At 35.4% G+C, this 26,228-nt stretch overlaps 4 protein-coding genes across 5 annotated transcripts; 2 read left to right on the forward strand and 2 right to left on the reverse strand.

Annotated features, from left to right (window-relative positions):
- The first annotated feature begins 3,582 nt into the window (after positions 1–3,582).
- Positions 3,583–7,600, forward strand: LOC114255304. The gene is made up of 4 exons (XM_036288852.1): positions 3,583–3,725; positions 6,151–6,260; positions 6,568–6,739; positions 6,856–7,600. The coding sequence occupies exons 1-4, from the start codon at positions 3,583–3,585 to the stop codon at positions 7,346–7,348; spliced, it is 918 nt and encodes a 305-aa protein (XP_036144745.1). The 3' UTR covers positions 7,349–7,600.
- A 385-nt stretch (positions 7,601–7,985) lies between these two features.
- On the reverse strand, positions 7,986–10,954 carry LOC114255303 (protein ALP1-like). 2 transcript variants are annotated; one of them, XM_036289037.1, is made up of 2 exons: positions 10,441–10,954; positions 7,986–9,535 (listed from the first exon to the last, which is right to left on the reverse strand). In XM_036289037.1, exon 2 carries the CDS (start codon positions 8,827–8,829, stop codon positions 8,092–8,094), a length of 738 nt encoding a protein of 245 aa, XP_036144930.1. In that variant the 5' UTR covers positions 8,830–9,535; positions 10,441–10,954; the 3' UTR covers positions 7,986–8,091. The 2 variants fall into 2 exon arrangements, with proteins under 2 accessions (XP_036144930.1, XP_036144929.1); XM_036289036.1 differs by lacking the exon at positions 10,441–10,954 and having other exon boundaries at positions 7,986–9,016; positions 9,203–9,762.
- Positions 10,955–19,080: 8,126 nt separating this feature from the next.
- On the forward strand, positions 19,081–21,018 carry LOC118646135. The gene is made up of 3 exons (XM_036288442.1): positions 19,081–19,119; positions 19,274–19,530; positions 19,965–21,018. The coding sequence occupies exons 1-3, from the start codon at positions 19,081–19,083 to the stop codon at positions 20,503–20,505; spliced, it is 837 nt and encodes a 278-aa protein (XP_036144335.1). The 3' UTR covers positions 20,506–21,018.
- A 510-nt stretch (positions 21,019–21,528) lies between these two features.
- Positions 21,529–22,844, reverse strand: LOC118646136. Its single transcript, XM_036288443.1, has 4 exons — positions 22,769–22,844; positions 22,347–22,485; positions 21,677–22,263; positions 21,529–21,554 (listed from the first exon to the last, which is right to left on the reverse strand). The coding sequence occupies exons 1-4, from the start codon at positions 22,842–22,844 to the stop codon at positions 21,529–21,531; spliced, it is 828 nt and encodes a 275-aa protein (XP_036144336.1).
- Positions 22,845–26,228: the final 3,384 nt, after the last annotated feature.

Genomic DNA, 26,228 nt, shown 5'->3' on the forward strand with positions numbered 1-26,228 from the left:
GTAGATATCCTGAGGACGTCCTGATTTTATCTCGGGAGATGTAGATATCCTCAGGACATCCTGAAGAATAGCAAACAAGCGCCACTTTTTAGTCCTCAGGACATCCTGAGGACAGTCCATCGGACATCCTGAGGACAGTCCATCGGACGTTCTGAGGATACTATAAAATTTCCTCAGGACATCCTCAGGAATAGCAAACAATGACCACTTTTTGTCAGATTTTTTAGATTTTTTTTTTAGGATTTTTGATAAATGTATCGATTTTTTATAAGAATTGAAACGTTTCTCAGAAAAATTTAAAAAATAAAAAATTCCAATTAATTTAGACAATTTTTTAAATATTTCTAAGTATTTTTAACAGTTTTTGAGAATTGAAAAAAAACTTTAACAAAAAATTAAAAGTTCAAATTATCTCTACGATAATTTTGTAAGAGGAAGAAGAGACTATACATGTTTCAGTGATAGTTGTACCTGTTAAAGCATGTTTAATCTCTGTACCCGAGAAAACGGTCACCCATCCAAGTATCAACCATCACCAACGATGCTTGACTTCGAAGACCGTACGCTTCCTAACGCTTCGTGATGATCCATGAGTATTTCTTGTTTATACATACATATTTGTTATAGATCATTTCAATAGATGTTGTCAGAAGGATGAAACATATATAGTTAACTTATATTTTTATAAATAAATATAAAGTTTTACAGTTTTTTAAAATCATCTTTACATATGCGCGCGAAATAGCATGTGGAATAACTGATTAAAAAAACTGTTTTTGCGCCGTTTGTATAAAATAAAATAAAAAAATTATTTAATGTCATCTTTTATAATTTTTTAGTATTGCTAATATGCCATATTGTTTCAATAAATGTAGACATTCAATCTGACTTTGAAGTCAACATTTTTACACATTTGATTTTGCAATACATTCTAGAAATACGTACGATATTCAAAGATTTCTCACTTGCTATATTAATTTACCCGTCTTTCAAAAATTACTATACGTCCAGGATGTCCCTGAATACTATTTTAGGATGTCCTGAGGACTTTTGTAGGATGTCCTGAAGACTCTCTTAAGACGTCCTAAGGACTGTCTTGGGATGTCCTGAGAATTGTTTTAGAATGTCCTAAGGACTGTTTTAGGATGTCCTGAGGACTTTCAGAATATCATATTCTTAGAACATTTTGTGCTATCTAAAATGTCTGGTATTTATACAGTCATTATATTTAGTTTATTTTCAGACATTTTGTAGCTAATGAAACTCTTTATACAATATTTTAAGAATAACGTTTTTAGCTAGAATACATATATCCTTAGGACATCCCAAGGATGTCCTCAAGACGTGAGTAAAATTTCAATTTATATTAATACTATTACAGAATTTAACATTCTAAACTTACTTTAAAAGTCAAATTTATACATAAAATATTTACAATAATACAACTATTATATCCTGACAAGATCCCAGGACATCCCGGGACATATTCAGGATGATCCTGAGGACGTCCTGTGCTATCTGGGTTATTTCCTCGGCGATGGAGTGTAAATGCAAGTCAATATAGAAATCCCAATGGGAGGAGGCTGTCCTGTATGTGGCGGCAGCGAAGAGTATTCGGAAGTCTCCAAGAGTCTCGCAACCGAAAGACCGCGAAAGACCAATTTGCGAGCAGATTGAAGTAGAGAAGGACGTGGCGGTGGCAATGGTGGTGGTAGAAGCGACTGCGACGGTGGTGGCGGCGTACGAACAACTCGGCCGTCTCGGCTATGTTACCGCGATCGCGCGAACGCTAGCAGTCACGCACTTTAAGGCCTAAACACAATGCAAGGCAACAGGCAATAGGAACAGGAAATAAAGAAAGAGAAAAAGAGAGAAAAAAATCCTTTCTCGCTTTCTCTCTTTCATTATTTCTATTCCTATTGCCTGTTGCCTGGCATTGTGTTTAGGCCCTTAGAGCCACCGCACAAACTCTTCCATAACGCGTTACGTTACGTTAAGTACTCCATACGAACCTAAGGATGCGTTCCGTTTCACGCATAGACCGCATGAAACGACAACGCATCGCATGAGCGCATGAGTCCGTTCCGTTTCTCTGTGCGCAAAACCAAAATGGCTGTCGCGCATAGACATCGCATGAGCTGCCTCACCTCGAGAGCTGAGGCAGTTCATGCGTTCTCATGCGCTGTATGGTGGGGCGCGGGAGACCATTCCCATGCGCGCATAAATTGCGCATGGAGTGAAACGGAACGATCTTCAAGTTTTCCATGCGCTTCATGCGTGAAACGGAACGCACCCTAAGTTGTACTTAAAATTTAACTTAAATCAACGCACAAAGAAATCCTTAACTTAAGAACTTAAAAACTTACATTAAAAGTTTTTTTGTGCGTTGATGTAAGTTTAATTTTAAGTACAAACTTAGAGCCACCGCACAAGCTTTTTCGTAACACGTTACGTTACGTTAAGTGCTCCATAAACCTAAGTTCGTACTTAAAATTAAACTTACATCAACGCACAAAGAAACTTTTAACGTAAGGGCCACCGCACAAGTTCTTCCGTAACGTGTTACGTTACGTTAAGTACTGGACTTATACTTAAGCCCGCACGTAACCTTAAACTTTGGTCAACGCACAAAGAAAAACGTAAGTGCCGTAACGTAAGTAAGAATAAGGTGAATCGTGTGTGGTCGAGGTAAATGTACAATATATTTTATAATAAAAAGTTTTGAAGTTTTTTAAATTTTGTTAATTAATAATATTATTTATTATATTTATTATAATAAAGTTTTATGTATATATATATATATGTATATATATACACATATAACTTTATTAAAAATAAAAACTGCAGGAAAAGAGGTTATATCTTATATTTTAACATTATCTAAGTACGAAAATAGACTACGTAATTACAACAGCATTATAAATAAATATATAACTTTGTTATAGATATATAATTTATTTTTGCATTTAGATAATGTTAAATTATATTACCTTTTATTTTTAAATAATCAGATTTATGCACATTTTTTATTTATATTATTTTTATTATTGTATTTTACATATTTTATTTACATATAACTTTACCCAGATAGCCACAAATGTATGTATGAGCACAAATTGTTCTCATGTTGCTAATAAAGATGTTAGCATCTTGCTATGCATTTACGTCATCCCTTGTGCTGTTATTTGCTAGCATTCGACACTAATCTTAAGTAATGCTAGCATAATGTTTGAAACGTGCAAAGAATTTTATTTCCGACATCGAATGCTAGCAAACAACAGCACAACGGACGACATAAATGCATAGGAATATGCTAATATCTTTATTATACCAAACTGGCTATCTGGGTAATTTTATTTCAGACAATTTACCTTATACAGTGAGTGTAACAAAAAGAAATTTTGCTTCTCACCATTAAAATTATTTTTTTTATTACCCACTTTTTAAAGAACACGGTTAATATTATATACTATATAAAGTTTTAACATAGTATATATGATTAAATGCGATAAAAAATACTTTTGTTTCACAGCAAAATAATTTTATTAATATCTCATTTTTTTAAATATGTAGATAATGAACATGGATCATCAATATAATTATACTTACAATAACGAAGAGATATTAATTAATGAAGAAACTGTAACGGATATAAATGAAAATGCTACCAATGCATGTGTTCAAGAAAAAATAGAAGATGATTATTTAATCGAATTATACAGGGAGTCCCAGAGCATACTGGTCACGGTTCATAAAAAGGTAGATGGGATCGAGATGAACATAAAAGTTCAATATTGTTGTGGGTTTGGTCTGCTAATAATCGAGATATAAATTTTTTAAATTATACGAATGAGAGCGCGCCTTGCGCGCCGAAGGAAGGGCTCGAGCCGCTCGAGCCATAGCACGGCCTACTGTTTCAAGCATTGGCTGCCGGCGGCGGCGGGGGAAAGAAGGAGAAGCGTGGCGTCGTCGCCGTTCCCACGTCTCGCCGCACCGCACCTAAGCTCGCGTCGATGGCTGCTACGTACACTCGCGATTACACGACGAGATTATAAATTATTAATAAAAATAGGACAAATTTAAATTGTAATAAACTTTTGTAAATAAGAAAGTCGAAAGAGAGAAAGCGATGGAAACGTATGGAACCTGAAAATAATATAACATTTGCCGCATCAAATTCTCTCATCGTTTTTTATGGAATATTGAATTAACAAAGATTTGTCACGATTGATTCTTTATACATTCTCCTTTCGTAACCATCTTATTAGAAAATTACGAAATGCACAAAATACTATCCTTAATATGCACTCTTTGTAAAATAACACGATAGAAAAATATTCACGTTTGATCTAACGACTTCAGGATAAATTATTCGATGCAACTTCTACGGTAATTATAAGTAGAGATCAATGTTATGTCAAGTGTCGTTAGTATGGTTAACTAGAAATGATTTTCTCTTGTATATGATAGAGAATTCCGAATTTCTTCTATCGTTAATACATTATAAGTCACTGAAAATCTGTCATAATTAATAATGCAATTAAAAGTAGAAGAGACTCTAAATTCTTTTATTCATTATTGAATTTTTTATTTACTCTTGATTCGTATGTAAAATTGAACTTTGTACTTTTATACTTTGTAATTTAGCAGGAATATCTTTCCCTCTAAAGTATTTACAGAAACACGATAAACGACATTTTCAACAACAGTTCCAATCAATATTATTAGAGTTTCATTAAATGTCATAAAATTTTTTTAACAAGATTACTATTTTTTAACATTTTTAACATTAAACACGATACGACACTCAGAAAGAAAGTATTGTGCTGATTATTTATCGCAGTTTTAGTGATAACTTTTGATAATTTTTTTTTCGATCGTGTGTAACATTAAAAATATAAAGAAATGATAATTGTTAAAATTTTATTCAAATTACACATAATGAAAGTAGAATAGTACAAACTAAAGATGTTGTTAAACGTAGTAATATTTATTGTAATTGTGTACTACGCAGTGCTTGAGAAGGAAAGAGGAAGAGAGAGAGAGAGAGAGAGAGAGAGAGAGAGAGAGAGAGAGAGTAAAAGAGAGAAGGAGAGAGAGGTGTCATACTAAAATGCGCGAAATACTTATCCATAGTATGTTACACTTTTTGTTATAACACAGAAAAATATTCCCTCTTGATGTAACGATTTCACGATAGCTTAGGCGCGATGCTACGATAATTATGCTTAAAAATTAATGTTCAATATCATGTATTGTTAACACAACGAAGGATTTTCTTTTATAACCATAGAAAACTTACAGTTTCTTCTACTTCTAATTGCATTATTAATTACGACAGATTTTCAGTGACGTATAATGTATTAACGATAGAAGAAATTCGAAGTTCTCTATCATATACAAGAGAAAATCATTTCTAGTTAACCATACTAACGATACTTGACATAACATTGATCTCTAATTACCTATAATTACCGTAGAAGTTGCATCGAATAATTTATCCTGAAGTCGTTAGATCAAACGTGAATACTTTTCTATCGTGTTATTTTACAAAGAGTGCATATTAGGGATAGTATTTTGTGCATTTCGTAATCTTCTAATAAGATGGTTACGAAAGGAGAATGTATAAAGAATCAATCGTGACAAATCTTCGTTAATTCAATATTCCATAAAAAACGATGAGAGAATTTGATGCGGCAAATGTTATATTATTTGCAGGTTCCATACGTTTCCATCGCTTTCTCTCTTTCGACTTTCTTATTTACAAAAGTTTGTTACGATTTAAATTTGTCCTATTTTTATTAATAATTCATAATCTCGTCATGTAATCGCGAGTATGCGTAGTAGCCATCGACGCGAGCTTAGGCGCGGTGCGGCGAGACGTGGGAACGGCGACGACGCCACGCTTCTCCTTCTTTCCCCCGCCGCCGCCGGCAGCCAATGCTTGAGACAGTAGGCCGTGCTATGGCTCGAGCGGCTCGAGCCCTTCCTTCGGCGCGCAAGGCGCGCTCTCATTCGCATAATTTAAAAAATTTATATCTCGATTATTAGCAGACCGAACCCACAACAATATTGAACTTTTATGTTCATCTCGATCCCATCTACCTTTTTATGAACAGTGACCAGTATGCTCTGGGACTCCCTGTATAGAGAAAGAAGATTTCTATATGATAAAAGAAATCGAGATTTTAAGGACAATGAATTAAAAAATAATGCCTGGGAAGAAATATCTTTAATTATGACAAAGGATAAAAATCTTGGTAAGTAAAACTTTTTATTACATTATTAATGATCCCAAAGAACGTTACGGCTTAATATTTTAAAGGCGTTCTAAAATTCTCAAAATAGTGTACAAATATTTTTTGAAAGACATTTTTAGATTTTAATGCTTTAATTTATAACGTTTTCATAAATTATTATTTTATTTTTGGTTGTAATCCGATATTCACTGCCTGTACTAAAAATCTATAGTGTATAATAATATAAATTATAAATTTTTAGTGCTGGCAGTAAATATTGAAACGCAGCCTGTATAATTTATAAGTTTAATTATTATATTATTTTCAGGGAATCACTACACAGCTGAATATTGTAAAAAAAGAATGACGACTTTAAGAGAACAATACGCCAAATTAAAGAAAGAACAAGACTTAAAGAGCGGAAGTGCAGCTTCTACAAAAAAGAAATCTTCTCTGTTGTCACAGTTGTCTTTTTTAAACGAATATATACAGAAAAGACGGCTAGTATTGTATAATTAATGTTTTAACTTTTTACATACTTTCTATTTATTATATAGAATATTTATATTTATACTAAATATATGTTTATTTTATTTCTGTTTAATTTTTCTTCCAGAACTGTAACTAATATAAAACAATATAAAAATATACAAATATCTGATGCTATTTCTCGCAATAAAAATGCAACATCACAGAAAACCGAAGTCATAAATAATGACAATTTAAATAAAACAGAAATTGAAAAATCTTTGTCAAACCAAGATAATGCTAAATATGAATCTGAAGAACCTATTAAAAAATCACGTAAAATGAACAAAAGTTTTGCTATCAAAAATGAAAATGATGTTCTACAAGATCTTACTAATGCAGCTATGAATATTTGTATTGAGCTACAAATGAATTCTACATCAGATCAAAACATTGTTTCTAAATCTGCAGACCATGCTTTTGCAGAATTTATTACTTTGTCCTTACAAGGAATGGCGGAGCCGGAACGCAGTAGAAGACGAAATAAAATATTCCAAGATCTCATTATACCACTCGATGAAAATTGTAATCTTTTTTTTACTTATTTATGCTCTATATTTTCTAAAGTTTTTATTGAGTAAAATTCTACCGAGAGTTCAAATCGGGTCAGAGTCGAGCCGATTAGCCAATAACTATGCTGGTCACAACGAAAATTAGGTTACTTCCGTTGTAACCAGCATAACTATTGACTAATTGGCCTGACTCTAACCTGATTTAAACTCTCGGTAGAGACTTACTCATTTATGTTACAAAGTTTTGTACTTAATTTTTATTTTGTTTTTATTATAAAAGTTATTTTTTTAGTTTATTTTATGTTTTTATTAAACAAGAAAGTAGTTTTAGTTTGTATTAAAAATAATGTAATGGCAAATTATTGCAACCATTTTTATTTTCTTTATTTTGTGTCCAAACCAAAGACTGTTAAACATTTTTTTACAGTTACAGTACAATAATTTTTAATTTTAATATAATATATGATTACGTATTACTTTAATATATTAAGCGTTATTTAATATTAGAAATATATTATTAAGCATTACTTACTTGATTGTAATCTGCAATGTATCTAATAAAATTTTGCAATAAAACTTTTATTTTTTAACAAAAACATGTGTTATTACACTTTAATAAAAAATAAAAAATAATTTTTACATAAAAAAGACACTGTTATAGCCAATGTTTTATTAAATGTATTTTTTATAATATTTTATCTATTGTCAGTAAATAAATAATACTGTTACAAAAAATGGTAAAATGTTCTTACAATATAAAAACGCATTATTTAAAAAAATAAAATTAAAATTAACTTAATAGATAATGATTTTTATTCTCGGTATGTACCCCTACGTATATAGTCATATTGAAAATCTACTTTTCCTACCAAAGAAACAAAATAGTTACATAACATATCTCGTTGAGTAATGGCTATTTGTGTATTATCTCGTTCAGCATTAATTTCTACAGGTAACCAAGATATATTATTACTATCAATTTCTTGGCTATACTCTTTGCTAGCATCTTTTTGTTCTTCATACATCAAAAAATTATGTAAACATACTGATGCTAATGTTCTCTTATCCGCTGTTTGTGGCAACATACAAATAGATTTATGAAAAACTTGCCAGCGATTAGCTAAAATTCCAAATAAACTTTCAATTGTACGTCTCGCCCTAGAATGTCTATAATTAAAAATTTTTTGAGCAATTGTTAAATTTGAACCGCAATAAGGTTTCATTATTCTCGTTGTAAGTGGAAAAGCAGCGTCTCCTATAAAAAATCCTGGTAATTTGATATCGCTACCAGGAAGTTTGGCATTATCTTTTGGTAAATTTAACTGATCATTCTCTAAATTTTGTCCAATAGTTGAAACATGAAATATGCCACCACCACTATTTCCTCCATAGCCTTCTATGTCTACTAATTTAAATCTATATAAATGATCACAAATAGCCATCAACACAATACTAAAATATTTCTTATAATTATAATAGCAACTACCAGAGTTTGGTGGACATTTTAATTTAATATGCTTGCCATCCACTGCTCCAAAGCAATTTGGCATTTGCCATGTGTTCCAATATCCATCAGTAATCAATTTTCACTCTTCTTCTGTTGGAACCGTCAGATACAAAGAACTTAGAGTGTTAGAAATTACAACGCAGATTTCTTTTATTATATTTCTTACTGTAGATTGACCAACTCGAAAAGAAAGAGCAATGGAACTTATTGAATTCCCGGTTACAAGATATCTGTAAAAAAATTAAAATATTCAAAATATATATTTATATATTTATATTTAAACACATAATTAAGTAATAAAACTTGATAGCTAATTAAATTAAAAGCTTTTTGTATATATTATGACAAAATTTATAAAAAAATTTAATAAATCTAATCATATTGATACACGCAAACGTGTGAGAGAGTATAATTACCTCAGCGCAATAAGAAGTCTTTCTTCTGGAATAAGAGCTCTCTTACTTCTTTTAATAAGACGAGGCTGTACAAAATGTAATAACTTTTCAAAATGCAGCATTGACATTCTGCTGTATTCAAAGAACATATCGTTATCCTTAGATCCTTTGAGCTCTTTAAATAAATTATGGTACTCCCCTTGTTGTTGTCTCTTTCTATTAATGAATCTTACGTACCATCTTCTGTTGGCCCATATTTTATGTTTTCTTTTGGTTTTTAATTTTTTAATTATTATTATAAATAATAATAATACCAATAAAAGTTTTTTTCTTCGAGTTAACATCTTGTTCAATCTAAAATTACATAATAATTTAATACATATATCCTATACATCCTTGATGGAAATATATTACTAAAAATTTTACTGAAAATCTCTCCCAAATGATCCCTTTTCACTAAGATTCAGTAAGATTCGTTACATTTAATTGAAATTAATTAAAATTTATTAAGGTTTCTTTAAGATTCATTAAAATTCATATAATTTATTTTTTTGTTAAATAACAATAAAATAAATTTAATGAATTTTATAAAATTTTAATGATTTAAATCAGTTTTAATAAATTTTAACAAATTTTAATGAATTTAATAAATTTCAATGAAATGGGTCAATTGAAAGAGATTTTCAATAAAATATTTCCATCGGGGATAGCATAAAAAAACTAAAAAACAGATATCTTCAAATACATCCCATAGGAAAAAATTATGCAAAAATTATTGCGCAAAAAATTGCATATTTTATGCATAAATTTCTGCAGTTTTTACAGATTTTTGTACAAAGTTTTCGTCTTCAGAATTTTTCTGCAGAATATTTTGTTGAATTTGATTACGATAATAAAAATAATATTATAAATAAAAAATCTATGTAAGTCTGATTATTTAAAGATAAAAGGTAATATAATGTAACATTATCTAAATGCAAAAATAAATTATATATCTATAACAAAGTTATATATTTATTTATAATGCTGTTGTAATTACGTAGTCTATTTTCGTACTTAGATAATGAAAAATATAAGATATAACCTCTTTTCCTGCAGTTTTTATTTTTAATAAAGTTATATGTGTATATATATACATATATATATATATATATATATACATAAAACTTTATTATAATAAATATAATAAATAATATTATTAATTAACAAAATTTAAAAAACTTCAAAACTTTTTATTATAAAATATATTGTACATTTACCTCGACCACACACGATTCACCTTATTCTTACTTATTACGTTACGGCACTTACGTTTTTCTTTGTGCGTTGATTTTTTTTTTTTTTAGCTTTTCCTTCCTTGTGAGTAACGTAACGTAACACGTTACGGAAGAGCTTGTGCGGTGGCCCTAAGTTCTTAAGTTCTTACGTTAAGGATTTCTTTGTGCGTGATTTAAGTTAAATTTTAAGTACAACTTAGGTTCGTATGGAGTACTTAACGTAACGTAACGCGTTATGGAAGAGTTTGTGCGGTAGCCCTTACTTGAAAAACGGAAAACTGTAAAAGCCCTCGCACATGAATTTCCATAACCATAAGCATAAGACGTAACGTAAAAATTAGCCAATGGAATCAGAAGATAGAACAAGTCAACCAATCATAGAACATCCGTAAGATATTATCCGTAACAGTAAACATAAAATATAATTTGACCAATTATAAATGACTTTTAGAAGATAAAAGAAATAGAAAAAAAAATATATAAATAGTTGTGAATGTTTTATTTATATTTTACAAAATATTAAAAGATTATTGGACATACAATGGATGTCCTTGTGCTATCTGGGTAGGTTAAGAAGAAAAAGAAAATATAGAAAGAAGAAAAGGAAAGCATATAAAAAAGAGAATTCTACACAAGATACTAACAAGAAAATAATAAGTAGTCAGAAGAAACATCCCAGATAGCACAAAATATTATCATAAATATTTATAAATATTTTACAAATTTACTTTCAAAAAATATTTTTTGAAGATTATATAATTATTTTTATAAATCATTTAGAAATGATACAAAAATTATTATCAACAATATATAGAATATATTTTTAAAATGTACTGAAAAATATTTATGGTATATGAACTTGAAATATTTTTTATATTCTTTGATAATAATGGTATAAATATTTATTTTAAATAATTTCATAAATGTGTATTATAATTTTTTTATACCTGATAAACTCGGACATAAAAATATGTACAAAATATTTATCATAAATATTTATTCTTCTTATAAATATTTTATAAATATTTGATAAATATTTTGTGCTATTTAGGATATGTGTCAAAGGTCACTGTCGGCGCGTGACTACTCACTTGTACTGATCACGCACAGAACATATGACGCCGGAATCGCCCAGCGCTGAGCGTGGCGAGATGGAAGTGCGGGAGGATGTTGAGCAGGGAAATCACACCATTAAAGACAAATATACCTTGCACTATTCCTTTAATTCACTAAAAATTTACATGGGTGCATGCACTTGGATAGAACGAGATAGCGGGGCGCCGAACGAACATAGATATTGAACCCCCGTAAATGCGATAGATCGACGCGACGGAAATCTTGCCGAGTGTGATATGCACACCCTTCCGGAGCGGAGATCTTGAGCGCGTATTAAGAAGATGACGCGGATCGCAAGAGGGTGTCGCGACCGCGATCCACCGCTATCACGCGCGTCACCAACACTATGAATGACAAATCTTGAATTATCACAAATAATTAGTTCGAATCGGAAGCGGTTCGCACGCAATGCACACAGCACGGCGTCCGATTGACAGAGATAGATGCACGAATGTACAGCGAAACAGTACGGTCTACTGTTCGCGAGAATAAGAAGAATACTTTGAGTATGCGGGTGCTCGATGGAGGCACAAGCGCACAACTGACTTGCGGGCGAACGCTTACACGAAAATCCGGCGAACCGGCGGGATCGCGTTCCAAGCCCATTGGCCAAAATTCGATTAGGAGACAGCGTTTCACGTGTCGCACCCGGGAAACGCTGGCTCAAGCGTGCTCAAGACACGCGTCTCTCGCGTGTCAGGAAACAGCTGATCGCAGCGGCTCGAGCCCGATATGAGCAATAGAATCGCGAACATTCCGCCCGCCATGAGCCTATGCAGTCACAATTAATGAGAATACATGATGCGGACGGAGAGTAATCGCGAATCCAGCACTGAGTAGAATAACTCTAATATCTAAATTTAATATTCGCGGATCTTCCATCTAACGCAAAACTTATGACTAACGCAAAACTTATGACTAATGCAAAACTTATGATTAGCGCAAAATGTGATTGAGAAGCACCCCTCGAAAGGGAATAAAAAGGGAAGGAGAGATAAAGAGACGTGAGAAGGAAAAGGGGAGAGAGGAAAATAGAGAGCGGAGGGAAGGATGGTCCCTCGTAATGAGTTATGATAGGGTTGCTTCACAATCGACAGGAAGCACGTAGAGTTTTCCAATGGGTCTCACGTAAGTGGCGGTCTTAATCATTACGACGCGGGTAAGCCCGTCAGCACCAAGATGAACCTGAATGATGCGGCCGAGCTCCCATTTACACGGCGGAATGTTTGGATTGCGGAGGCACACGAGACGCCCTACCTCGATTGGGGACGTGATTTGGCGCCATTTCGTCCGTTGTTGAAGAGTATTAATGTAGTCACTGGCCCACAGACGCCAGAATCGTTCAGATAACTGGCGAACAGTTAACCAGCGAGACAGGCGATTTTCAGGAATCGTGAGCAATGACGGTGCAGGGGGGGGTCGTGATTGCCGACCCAATTAAAAAATGCCCCGGGGTTAGGTATTGATAATCATCGAACGCGTCCGATAATGGAGCGATCGGACGAGAATTAAGGCATACCTCGACTTGGCAGAGGAGCGTCGTAAATTCTTCGACCGACAATGTATGGCTACCAATAACCCGTCGAAGATGGTGCTTCATGCTACGGACCCCCGCCTCCCACAATCCCCCGAAATGAGGAAAGGAGGGGGGGGGGTGAAGTGCCAAGATATGCGATCCGTGGCTGTTTGATTTAAGAAATTAGGATCGCTTACCGCCGCCTTGTATGCCGCGGTTAACTCCTTATCAGCTTCCACAAATGTGGTGCCGTTATCGGAATAGATGATCTGAGGAAGGCCGCGTCGGGAACAGAAGCGAGTGAAAGCGCCTCTAAAAGCGGAGAAGCTGTAGTCGCCGACTAATTCCAAGTGAATCGCGCGCGTTGACATACATATAAAGAGCGCGATATATGCCTTGCGAGATGTGATGCCACGACCGGCAGATGCACGGACCTTCACCGGTCCAGCATAGTCGAGACCACACCAAGAGAAAGCTCGAGGCGGAGGAGAGACTCGGGAGGCAGGAAGGTCCCCCATTAGTTGCGTGGGAGTGGCAGCCCTCTCGCGCACGCAAGTAACACAGAAATGTATGACAGATTTGACGAGATTTCTGGCGCGCAGAATCCAATACTCCTGCCGAAGAGAATTAAGTGTTAGTTGGTGCCCTCCGTGCAAAGTGCGGAGGTGTGCTTGGACGATCAGGAGACGCACAAGCGGATGTGAAGCAAGTAGGATCGGGTGTTTGGTATCGTAAGGGAGCGGCGCGTGCCTTAGGCGGCCGCCGACGCGAAGAATTTTATTAGAATCCAAGAATGGATTCAAAGCAGAAAGCCAACTTTTAGGAGCGACTGTGCGAGTAGTTTTTAGCGATCGTAGATCTGATTGGAACACTTCTCCCTGAATTTGACGGATCCAGAAGAATTTGGCATCCGACACCTCCTGACTCGAGAGAGCCGCGCGACAAGATGGAGGTTCAGTGGTCCCACTCTTGCGACGGCAGTTGGCAATAAACCTTAAAAAATATGCGGTTACGCGAATTAGCTTGTTTCAGGAAGAAAATCGGGGGTAGCAAGTTTCCAATGAGAAACCAGTTCCGCAACATGGAGAAATGTAACTTTCTTTTCCTCCGGGAACTCGGTCTCGGAAGATTCGAAGTCAGGAGGTCAGGCCTCGCGAAAGTGATAGCCATGGTGGGCCGTGCCACAACGTAGAATGCGACAATATGTCACCACCGTGTATGCCTCGTGAGGCGCAATCGGCAGGATTATCGTATGTAGGCACATAGTGCCAGCTGACATCAGGTAGAAGCTCTTGAACCTTGGATACTCTATTTGCTACAAACGTAGCCCACCGGGAGGGATGAGATCGCAACCAGGTGAGAGTAACCGTAGAGTCTGACCAACAGAAGCAGGAGACGGAGGTCAGCTCAAGGGTCATCCTGACAAAACCAAGGAGGCGGACAAGCAAGTGAGCAGCCAAGAGTTCCAGACGAGGAATAGTGATAGGTTTGATGGGAGCCACTTTAGATTTGCCAGCGAGCAGCGTAACATGGATCTCACCTCAGCACTAATGAATTTTAGATATACCGACGCGGCGTATGCCAAAGTCGAGGCATCGGCAAATCCGTGCAGTTCGACACGCTGCCCGGGTAGAAGACCCGTCCATCTTTTGATTCGAAGATGATTTAAATGATCAAGCTGAGAATAAATAGATTCCCAGCGGTCCAAAATAGACGATGGGAGGGGGGAATCCCACTCAAGTTGCAGGCGCCACAAACGCTGCATTAGAATCTTTGCAGCGACAGTGACCCAGCCCAATGGATCGTACAATCGAGCGATAATTGAGAGAATGGATCATTTGGTCTTGGGGAGCGAGCCCTCCAGGGAGACGCGATAGCAAAACGCATCAAGAGCTGGGCTCCACACAATTCCGAGAACCTTAACGGTTTCATCAGTTGATAACGATTTGTCGCACGCTAAACCGTGATTGCGAGGATCAATGTCATCGAGTAGATTAGAAAAGTTGCTCGCCCACTTCCGCAATTCGAATTGCCCGCAACGCAGCAGTAACACGAGATCATCGCGCTTATGTTTCAAAGTTCGAATATCGTGGGCGCCGAACAGGACATCGTTCACATAAGTTTGTTTATGTAGAATAGGAAGCAGGGCAAGATACGGAGCACATGACATGCCGTACGTGTCAGTGAGAAGCTGATAATCGTACACCGACTCAGCATTCTCCGGCTGCCACAAAATACGTTGGTAATCGATATCGCGTTCATCGATTAAAATTTGGCGATACATTTTAGCAATATCCGCGGTGTATAGGAATTGAAATTGACGCCATTGTAGCATAACCGCCGATAAATCATTTTGAAGTTTAGGCCCGGGAGTTAAAAATTCATTAAGCGAGGTATCGTTAGAAGTGAAGCTGGAAGCATTAAACACTACACGCAATCGGGTTGTAGCGCTGTCAACTTTATAGACCGGATAGTGGGGAATGTACGCGCTGATTTGATGGTTCGGATTCCGCCGGGGCCCGTCGCATGTGATTCAAATGCTCATATTCGTGCATGAAGTGAAAATACTCCGCTCGCTGGCGAATTCAAGCGTCGGGTGAGCCGGTTGAATTGATTTTCGGCAATTCGGCGAGAATCACCGCTGGGCGGCGGCGGCGAAACACGAAAGGGCAGACGTACAATGTATCGCCCCGTCGAATCACGAGAGTGAGTCGCGCAAAAATATTTTTCACATTGTTTTTTTTTAGATGTGGGAATTCGAGTGGTAGGAAGTTCTTCAGTCTCCCAAAACTTGCAGAGCGCAGTCTCCAGATTCAGACTTGACGCACAATGATGTACGTTAAAGTGGACGGGAGTGTGAAGTGCGGACGCCGTCGCCACCACTGGGCCCGACAACACCCATCCGAAGACGGTGTTCTGGGCAATAGGCTGGCCAGAAGCACCTTTCTGGATTCCATCCAAAATGATGTCGCCATACAAGTCAGCGTCGATTATTATGTTAATAATTTCCGAGCTGGTAGGATCGGGATCCGCCCATGATAGATGCGAGAGATGCGATAAGGCGGACCGCGATGATACGCGTTTCGGAGCGTCCAACGTTAGAGATTTAAGAATAAGTGCCGTCGTGGCGAAGGACGGTGTGGCTCGCCGCGACGGCGATACAGTAATGGTTAGAGCCTGACGAACGTGACCGATTTGAACACCTCCGACGGCGGAGATGGCGACAGGCATTCAAGTACGTTTAGCTCGCAACGTTTGAGCTAAGGTCTCAGAAATAAAAGTGGCCTCAGAGCCTTGATCAAGCAGAGCTCGAACCACCACAGAGCAACCGGAGGATACGCTGACCGTGACTCTCGCAGTAGCGAGAAGTACCTGATCGCGAGCGCACATAGTAGTGGACGCGACGAGAGAATTAATTTGCTCAGATATGGCGGATGATTCACCACCAGCATTCTCGATCGCAGACAAAGACGAAGGTGACGCAAGTTCCATATAGAGCAGGGAATGATGTCGTTTTTGACACGATCGATTGCATGAATATTGGATTGTACAGTCAGGTAATAAATGAGCCACACTCATACAATTCAAACAGCGTTTGAATTTCTTTACTGTTTCCATACGCAACTTCGGAGTTAAGGCGACAAATTTAGGGCACGCGCTTAGATAATGTCAAGCCTTGCATAACGGGCATGCTTGTGCGGAGGCGTTGGGTCGCTGAGCGGAGTCAGAGGTAGTCGCTACATGGGCGCGAGATACATTCGATGCGCGATTCGATTTCGAATTTGAGCTGATAGCGTTATCATCTAGCGCGCGACAACGACCGGTCAAAAACCGATTTAGCTCTTCGTACGTAGGTGGATCGTCGGCCTCGCTCCATTTAAGGTTACAAGCTTTACGAGTTACTGGATCCAACTTTTGAATTACTAGATGGACAAGAAAGTCACTCCACAAATCGCTGGGAGTTCGATCTAAAAGACGCAAAGACGAAACGGTGATCTGAACCTTGTCAACTAAGGCCTGTAATTCAGCTCCGGATTCCCGTTGCAGGGTCGACAACCCGAATAATGTAGTAAAATGATTTTGCATTAATCGCTGTTTATTATCAAAACGATTCGTAAGTGCCGCCCATGCCACTTGAAAATTGTCCGCGGTAACTTTAATGTCAGAAATACAGTTGAGTGCGGGACCCGACATCGAAGACGCAAGATAATGCATGCGCGCAAAATCGCTGAGTGAATTATTTTGAATAACGAGCACGGAAAACCGATCGCGAAAGTTCTCCCAGTCGGAGTAACTCCCGCTGAACGGAGGCAAACGAATAGGTGGCATACGAGAGCTCGTAAGCCTCGACGCATCAGCGTGTACGCAAGTAGAGTGAAAGGACGGGTTTGGGCTCGCAACAGGCTCCAACGCTTCCAGGCAGTCAGTGAGGACATCCTTCGTGGTCTGGTAGACGTCTTCCGTCGCCTCGAAGCATCCGTCTTTAAAGTAGTCTATCGCAGCTTGATCCCTTTCCGGCACGGCCTGGAGCAACCGCACATGTCCCTCTTGAAATTGGCCCCAGTTATCTTGGAGTGATGCGAGCCGACTCCGAATCTTCGCTGGGGTAAGGTTGACTCGACCCACCTTATTAAAGTTATCGAGAGCGCGCTCGATTGAACGCTGCAAGAGCACACTTGCTTTGATAGTAAATCAGTCATGATTTATGGAGCGCGTGGTATAGATGAGTGATAATAAATCGCAGAGTCCCGGCACTCGATCTGCGAATCCGGCTAGAAGGACCAAAACACTATGTCGGCGCGTGACTACTCAGGGTGCGGTCCCATGAAGCGGATTATGCGGAAGCGGAACGAGCGGATCACCAATCGCGAGATCATTCTGATTAGAGATACTATAACAGAGATTCGCCAATGCGTTAACGATTTCTGATTGGCTCCCGTCGCTTGGGGTAAAACCGGAAGTATGAGAGAGAAAGATAGATATAACTGACAGAGAAAGCCTAGCCGATCTAACCTGTCACCTGTCACCTGTCAAAAGAAAACAGAGTAAACCGACATCAAAAACGTCATATCCGATATCCGGTTTTACCCCAAGATGGCACATTGGCGAATCTCTGTTATAGTATCTCTAATTCTGATAGAACTCTTTTAAAGATTCCGTCGAAACGATCCTGTGATTGGTGATCCGCTCGTTCCGCTTCCGCATAATCCGCTCCATGGGACCGCACCCTCACTTGTACTGATCACGCACAGAACATATGACGCCGGACTCGCCCAGCGCTGAGCGTCGCGAGATGGAAGTGCGGGAGGATATTGAGCAGGGAAATCACACCATTAAAGACAAATATACCTTGCACTATTCCTTTAATTCATTAAAAATTTACATGGGCGCATGCACTTGGATAGAACGAGATAGCGGGGCGCCGAACGAACGGAGATCTTGAACCCCCGTAAATGCGATAGATCGACGCGACGGAAATCTTGCCGAGTGTAATATGCACACCCTTCCGGAGCAGAGATCTTGAGCGCGTATTAAGAAGATGACGCGGATCGCAAGAGGGTGTCGCGACCGCGATCCACCGCTATCACGCGCGTTACCAACACTATGAATGACAAATCTTGAATTATCACAAATAATTAGTTCGAATCGGAAGCGGTTCGTACGCAATGCACACAGCACGGCGTCCGATTGACAGAGATAGATGCACGAATGTACAGCGAAACAGTACGGTCTACTGTTCGCGAGAATAAGAAGAATACTTTGAGTATGCGGGTGCTCGATGGAGGCACAAGCGCACAACTGACTTGCGGGCGAACGCTTACACGAAAATCCGACGAACCGGCGGGATCGCGTTCCAAGCCCATTGGCCAAAATTCGATTAGGAGACAGCGTTTCACGTGTCGCACCCGGGAAACGCTGGCTCGAGCGTGCTCAAGACACGCGTCTCTCGCGTGTCAGAAAACAGCTGATCGTAGCGGCTCGAGCCCGATATGAGCAATAGAATCGCGAACAGTCCCGAATCACCAAAGGTGAACCTACGTTAAATCGACGGCACGTTAAATAAAAAAAGTTATAATATTAAAATTATATTATGTAAATAATTATATAACATTAAAATAAACAAATTTATTTATAGAGATAGACATTTGGAAAGATACTAAATTTTTTTTAACAATTATTTGATGGTGTGCATTATGCATTGCATGGAAGAGAAACCGACGTAAAAGAAGATTTTGGGTGAGACCTATCAATGAAAATAGAATTCAACGAGGAGATTATCTTGCATTATTTCAAGAACTAAAAGATGACAGTATAATGTTTTTCCGCTACACTAAAATGACAGTAGATACATTTTACATGTTATTAGAAATATCTCCAAAACTTCAGAAACATCATTGGAGAGCTTTACCACCTGAATTACGTTTGTCTGTAACACTTAGGTATGTTATTATAAATCTATATATTTTTGTAAATAACTCAAAATAAGGTATTGTTATAACTTCAAACATTTATTTTTAAAAATCCAAAAATACTAAAATAATATATATATTTAGATTCAAAGTATATTTATCGTTTATTATATCATATTAATGTTACTACTATAGTTATTAAAATGTTACATTTTTTTAAATTATACTTTAAGCACATTAAACTGTTGTTGACATTATAAAATATGTAATATTTTAATAAAATGTTAGTAATTACAGTACAGTACAATACAGTGTAGTAGATATAATTTTTGTACGTATTTTTATAAATAAAATACAAAATAATAACTTCCAATTTGTTATAATAGTTATAACTATAAATAATTTATTTTTAATGAAAATAAGAATTATATGTATACATATATTATATATTCATATAATTTCAGATACCTAGCAACAGGAGATCATATACTATCGATAGCACTAGCATATCGTATTGGAGAATCAACAGCATATGCTATTATAAAAGAAATTACTGAAACTATTGTAAATGTATTATTACCTCGTTTTGTGCAGCCGCCATCTGAAACTGAATATAAAAAAATAAGTACAGGATTTCTTGATAATTGGAATTTTCCAAATTGTCTTGGTTCAGTTGATGGCAAACATTGCATTATTCGAGCTCCTTTACAATCTGGTAGTTTATACTATAATTATAAAAAAACATTTAGTGTAGTATTAATGGCTGTTTGCGATCACAATTATAAATTTACCTTAGTTGATGTTGGATCGTATGGTAGTCAAAATGATGCAAGTATATTTTCTGAATCAGAATTTGGAAAATCTCTTAAAGAAGAAAAATTGAATGTGCCAAAAGGGAAAGTCAAACTACCAGGAAGTGATAAATTAACTAAATATTTTTTTATTGGAGACGAAGCATTTCCATTATCAAGAAATTTTATGAGACCTTTTCCGGGAAGAAATTAAGATGAAAAAAAAAGATTTTTAATTATAGATTATCGCGTGCACGAAGAACAATAGAAAACGCATTTGGAATTCTGATATCTCGTTGGAGAGTATTACAAAAACCAATATGTATGCAGCCTAATACTATTGATAAAATAATCTTAAGCACAGTGTTTGCATAATTTTTTAAAAAGTTTCGAAGAACAGCAACCCGCAACAAACAGAGTTTATTGTCCTCCAAATTTTATTGATAATGAAATTGATGGAATCATAACAAACGGTGCTTGGAGAGCTGACAATGCACAAATTCAAAACATTCCGCCATGTAATGCTCGTCGAGCTACAATTGAAGCCTATCAAGTACGAGAGAAACTTGCAGATTATTTTCTAACTCCAGAAGGAGAAATTCCTTGGCAATATGAATATGTAAGAAAAGGACAAAACAGCGACATATTTTAAAAGAACAAGTTTTTAATATTAATATAAAATTAATGTTTAAAAACTTTATTCTCTCTCTCCCTCACTTCTTTTTATTAGAATTAAATAAAACAACGTTGTCAAATAAATTATCAATATTTTTAAAAAATAATTATAATTATTTTTTGTTTTGACATTTTATTTTTATATAATAATTATATCATTATAGTGAACAATAAAAACAAACTTTGTATTCATAAAACTTATTTGAATTCATAAAAAAAATTCTCGCCTCTTATCATTATATCATATTAAATAATAAAAACAAACTTTATTTGTACTTATAAAAAAAATTCTCGCCTCTTATCATTATATCATATTAAATAATAAAAACAAACTTTATTTGTACTTATAAAAAAGATTCTCGCCTCTTATAATTATGTCATATTAAATAATAAAAACAAACTTATTTAATCATAAAACAAATTATCACATTGCATTATCATTATATCACATTAGAAAATAAACTTAATTTGTATTCATTAAAAAAAATTATATTTGTATTAATGTTGTTTTGTAATGCCTACCTATATAGCATGCATCCAAAAAACTGTTGGATACATAAGACTAGGTTTTTTTAGAAAATAGATCACCTGTAAAAGAAATACATTTTGTTATATTTAAAAATATAATGCGTAATTTATAACATAAAATTTTACTTATATACCTTTTTAATTCCACAAAATATTAATTATGTTCTTTTTCTTTTTTTTACGTTCATTTTCCAGAAGTTTTTTTATTTCTGCAGCTATTAGATCTAAAAATTTATCTTCTGAATTCTCCTTTTCATCTTTTTTTATATCTGATTTAATATCTTTATCATAGTTTTGTATTTTATCTGTAATTGTATTGGATAGTGACAAAAGTGATTTTTCTATATCGTCTGATTCTGATCTACGTTTCTTAGATGTAAGGTGATTTTTCTGTACTGGTGTATAACATTTTTGCTGCATACTTGGTGATGTAGGACTCATTAAATGTTGTAATGTAGAAGACTGAGGCAGAATGTTTGATGATGTCGGACTCAAATGTTGTAATACAGAAGATTTAGGCAGAATGTTTGATGATGTCGGACTCAAATGTTGTAATACAGAAGATTGGGGCAGATTGTTTGATGATGTTGAACTCAAATGTAATGTAGAAGATTGAGACAGATTGCTTGATGATGTTGGACTCAAATGTAACACAGAAGAATGAGGCGAATTTTCTTCAAAATTCCTTTCCCAATTAAGCAAAGTTGACGATTTTGAAGGAACATTTTCTTTATTTTCTCTTATATTTCGTGAAATATTTGTAATAGTCCTGTAATAATAGAAAAATTAATAATAGATTACAATAAAAGTTAAGCTCAAAATTATAGCTTACAATTTTTTTATAATACATACTTTCTTCGTTTTACATGCCTATTCAAAAATTTTATATTTTCGTACAGTGGAAAACTTTTCCAATGGGATACTCCACTTCCACTTCTACTTTCAACTTCAATTTCTCTTCTTTCTTTTGAGAATTTTTCTCTTAATCTAACTCATCGAATTTTGCATTCAGTAGCTAAAAATATTTTTAAAATCATCAATAATATAATATTTAAAATTAAAATATTTAAAACAATTAAATTAATTTTATTTAAAAAGTTCTACTTAAGTGGACAATTCATTACTTTTCCAATTTCATTCCATGAATTTTCTTTCATTATTGAATCTTTGAAATTGGATGATGATTTGTCATATATGTAGATGAGGATAACTTCGTACTAAATCGATTAGTAAGGAGTCTCCTGGATTGAATATGACATCGATATACTCGTTACTTTCATTTTGTAACGCAATGTTAACTTCATCGTTAATATTTGAAAATGTTTTCGCATATCCATGTTTCATAGCCATTTTTACTCGCAGATACTGATAAGGAACTATAACAATAGTTTAAAAAAATGAAAAAATACATATAGATTGTTATATAATATATAATATGTATTTTATAACGCATGCATATGTATATAAGTGTGTATGTGTATGCACGCGCGTGTGTATATGTATGTGTGCTTTTATAAATAATAAAAGTATTACTAAAATTGGAATTCTTAACGCTTGTAAAATCTTATTATTTTGTAATTTTTAAAAGGCTTTGTAGAAAGAAGAGAATATCTTTGTCGTCTCTTCAAAAATTGTGCTAATCCTCCCAGTAGTAAATCATAGTAAAGCAGATAATAAAAATCTAAAGGAACGTATACAATAATTAAGGTAATTATTTAGAATACAGACTTCACTTCTAATATCGATTAAATTATGCTCAGTCGACGCGTTTTGACAAGAAATGAAAGAATGTGGCAAAAAAATGTGGCAGTCTGCCTTGTGAAACGAGATATTAATCGTTAAAGTTGACGACTTGACACTTGACAGGTCATGAAACCTGTCATACTGACAAAATAAATTCATCCAAAAGCACAAACAGTTCAATGCATAGTATTATTCTTTGCTTTAACCAAAATATATTGTACTAATAAAAGTATAAATACTTTTTATATTTATACTTGGTTAAAGCAGAAAATATATTCTGTTTTAACCAAAACTACAAACAGTTATAACTAAAGTTTTAGTTATAACTTTATGACAGATTTTATAACCTGTCAAGTCATCAACTTTAACGATTAATATTTTGTTTCACGAAGCAGACTGCCACATTTTTTGCCAGATTCTTTCGTTTCGTGTCAAAACGCGTCGAATGAACATAAATTTATCGATATTCGAGGTGGAACCCGTATTCTAAATAATTATCATTAATAATTAGATTTATACTTTTGTGCAATACAGATCCGTATTATAATAAAAAAATGTTTACGCAATCACTCAAATTACATATAAATATACGTACTTTAATATTATTAAATATCAAATTATTATATAAATTCAGATATATATGTATGATGTATACACATCTCAATGCAATGAACATAAAGAATAAAGATGTGCCACAACTTTTTAGTAGCAATCACTCATGTACATATACACATATATCAATTCTTCGTAAGTAAAAATTTCAACAGATTGGAATTTATGTTATGTTTAAGTTTACAGCTATTTCTAATGTTACTGAGGTGTTCAGATCTATAGCTATTTCCTATTGGTTCTTAAGCTTATGTTTACGTCTTATGCTTATGCTTACGGAAATTCATGTGCGATAGCCTTAAACGAAACTGGCCGCGCTCTCATAGCACCGCGCCGTAGACGCAACATCGTTGAAGTCAACCGTCCACGCACTTCTGTAGTTTCTGTACTCTCGCGTTTCTCCCCCCGCTTCGTTTTTTTCTCTTTTTTCCTTCCTTCTTTTCTTCGCTCACTCCTCTCTCTCTTCCTCTTTTTCTTAGGCTGCGTTCCGTTTCAACGCATGATGCGCATAATGCATTGTTCATCCTTGTTTAACGTTTGACAAACAACAAGGATAAACGATGCATCATGCGTATCATGCGTGAAACGGAACGTACCCTTACTCGCGAGGAACCCGAGCGATCTCGGGGTGCGTTCCGTTTCACGCATAGACCGCATGAGACGACAACGCATCGCATGAGCGCATGAGTCCGTTCCGTTTCTCTATGCGCAAAACCAAAATGGCTGTCGCGCATAGACATCGCATGAGCTGCCTCACCTCGAGAGCTGAGGCAGTTCATGCGTTCTCATGCGCTGTGTGGTGGGGCGCGGGAGACCATTCCCATGCGCGCATGAATTGCGCATGGAGTGAAACGGAACGATCTTCAAGTTTTCCATGCGCTTCATGCGTGAAACGGAACGCACCCTTAGGGTGCGGTCCCATGAAGCGGATTATGCGGAAGCGGAACGAGCGGATCACCAATCGCGAGATAATTCTGATAGAACTCTTTCAAAGATTCCGTCGAAACGGTCCTGTGATTGGTGATCCGCTCGTTCCGCTTCCGCATAATCCGCTTCATGGGACCGCACCCTTAGTGACCACTTTCAATCTACAGATAAGCACAGATTAATAGACAGATAGCCAAAGGTCCCGGTTTAGGCGTGCCACCATTTTGGTGCTTTAGAGTTTGCCCCTTACCGACAGACTTTGCCCCTGGTTTGAGTCCGGGCTAAACTGAGTTTGCCCCTAATTCGAATCCATGCTAAACTCCGCCACAGACTTTGTCCCTGGTTCGAGTCCGAGCTAAACTGAGTTTGCCCCTAGTTCGAATCCGTGCTAAACTCAACAGACTTTGTCCTCTTGGTCTTTAATAGCCAGTTGTTAACAAATATTTTCATTTTTTCTGATTTATATGTATAATATACGTTGTACATAACGTGTAATATATGGAGATGATAATAGCGAGTCAGGCGAATTATATATGATAAAAATGTAATTATATTGTTAATATTAATGTTTTACAATAAAAATTTTATAAACAAATGTTATTATATATATATTATAATAATAAATATTTTTTATACTATTCTGTAAAAATTTATATGAATAAAAGTTACAAATAAAAAACGTTTATTGTTATTTTTATATAATTTACATTTTTATATTAATATATAAAATATTTTTATTAATATTTTTATTAACTTAATATGTTGTATGCCAGCAATAACAAATTTGTAAATAAATAAAAAATTATAAAGGAATTGTTTATTTATTGATCATATATAATATATATATAGGTCATTCCACGTTAACTGGATCAACATCTTTGCGATCAAAATTCAGAGCACTGGAAAATATGTTAAGATCTTAAAAAATTTGTACATACATTTAGTTTTGAAAGCAACATTGCCCTTTAAAAAATCTAATACAAGATTGTTCTAATACAGCACTTACAAATTAGTAATTTATTTTATGGATATAAATTTGCGAAAAAAAATTAGTTATCGAATATTAATTTTGTCTCTAGTCGAACATTTTTTACGCCTCGTTTTTGCCTTTATTTTGTATTAGAATTTTTATTTTAAAAAATTCTAAAAAATCTGCCGTAAAAAGAATATGATAGCATTTTTAAACATCCTGTACAAAAGATGAAGAAAACATTCGTTTTTTAAATATAATTATAATTTAACTAAATGATGCAATTCAACAAATCCATTTAATTATAAATGATCAATGTATGTTCGAGATATTCTAAATACATATAAATAGTTGTACAATAAATGTTCCTAAAGATTAGAATAGATTTGAATAAGATGGTTGAAAGCGGGAATTAACTCCGCTAACAAATAAAACACGGAAATCTCATTGTTTTCGTTTGTTTTCGCTCTGCCGCTCAACGAGTG

This window comes from Monomorium pharaonis, chromosome 6, assembly GCF_013373865.1.
Source record: "Monomorium pharaonis isolate MP-MQ-018 chromosome 6, ASM1337386v2, whole genome shotgun sequence".
NCBI classification, from domain to species: domain Eukaryota; kingdom Metazoa; phylum Arthropoda; class Insecta; order Hymenoptera; family Formicidae; genus Monomorium; species Monomorium pharaonis.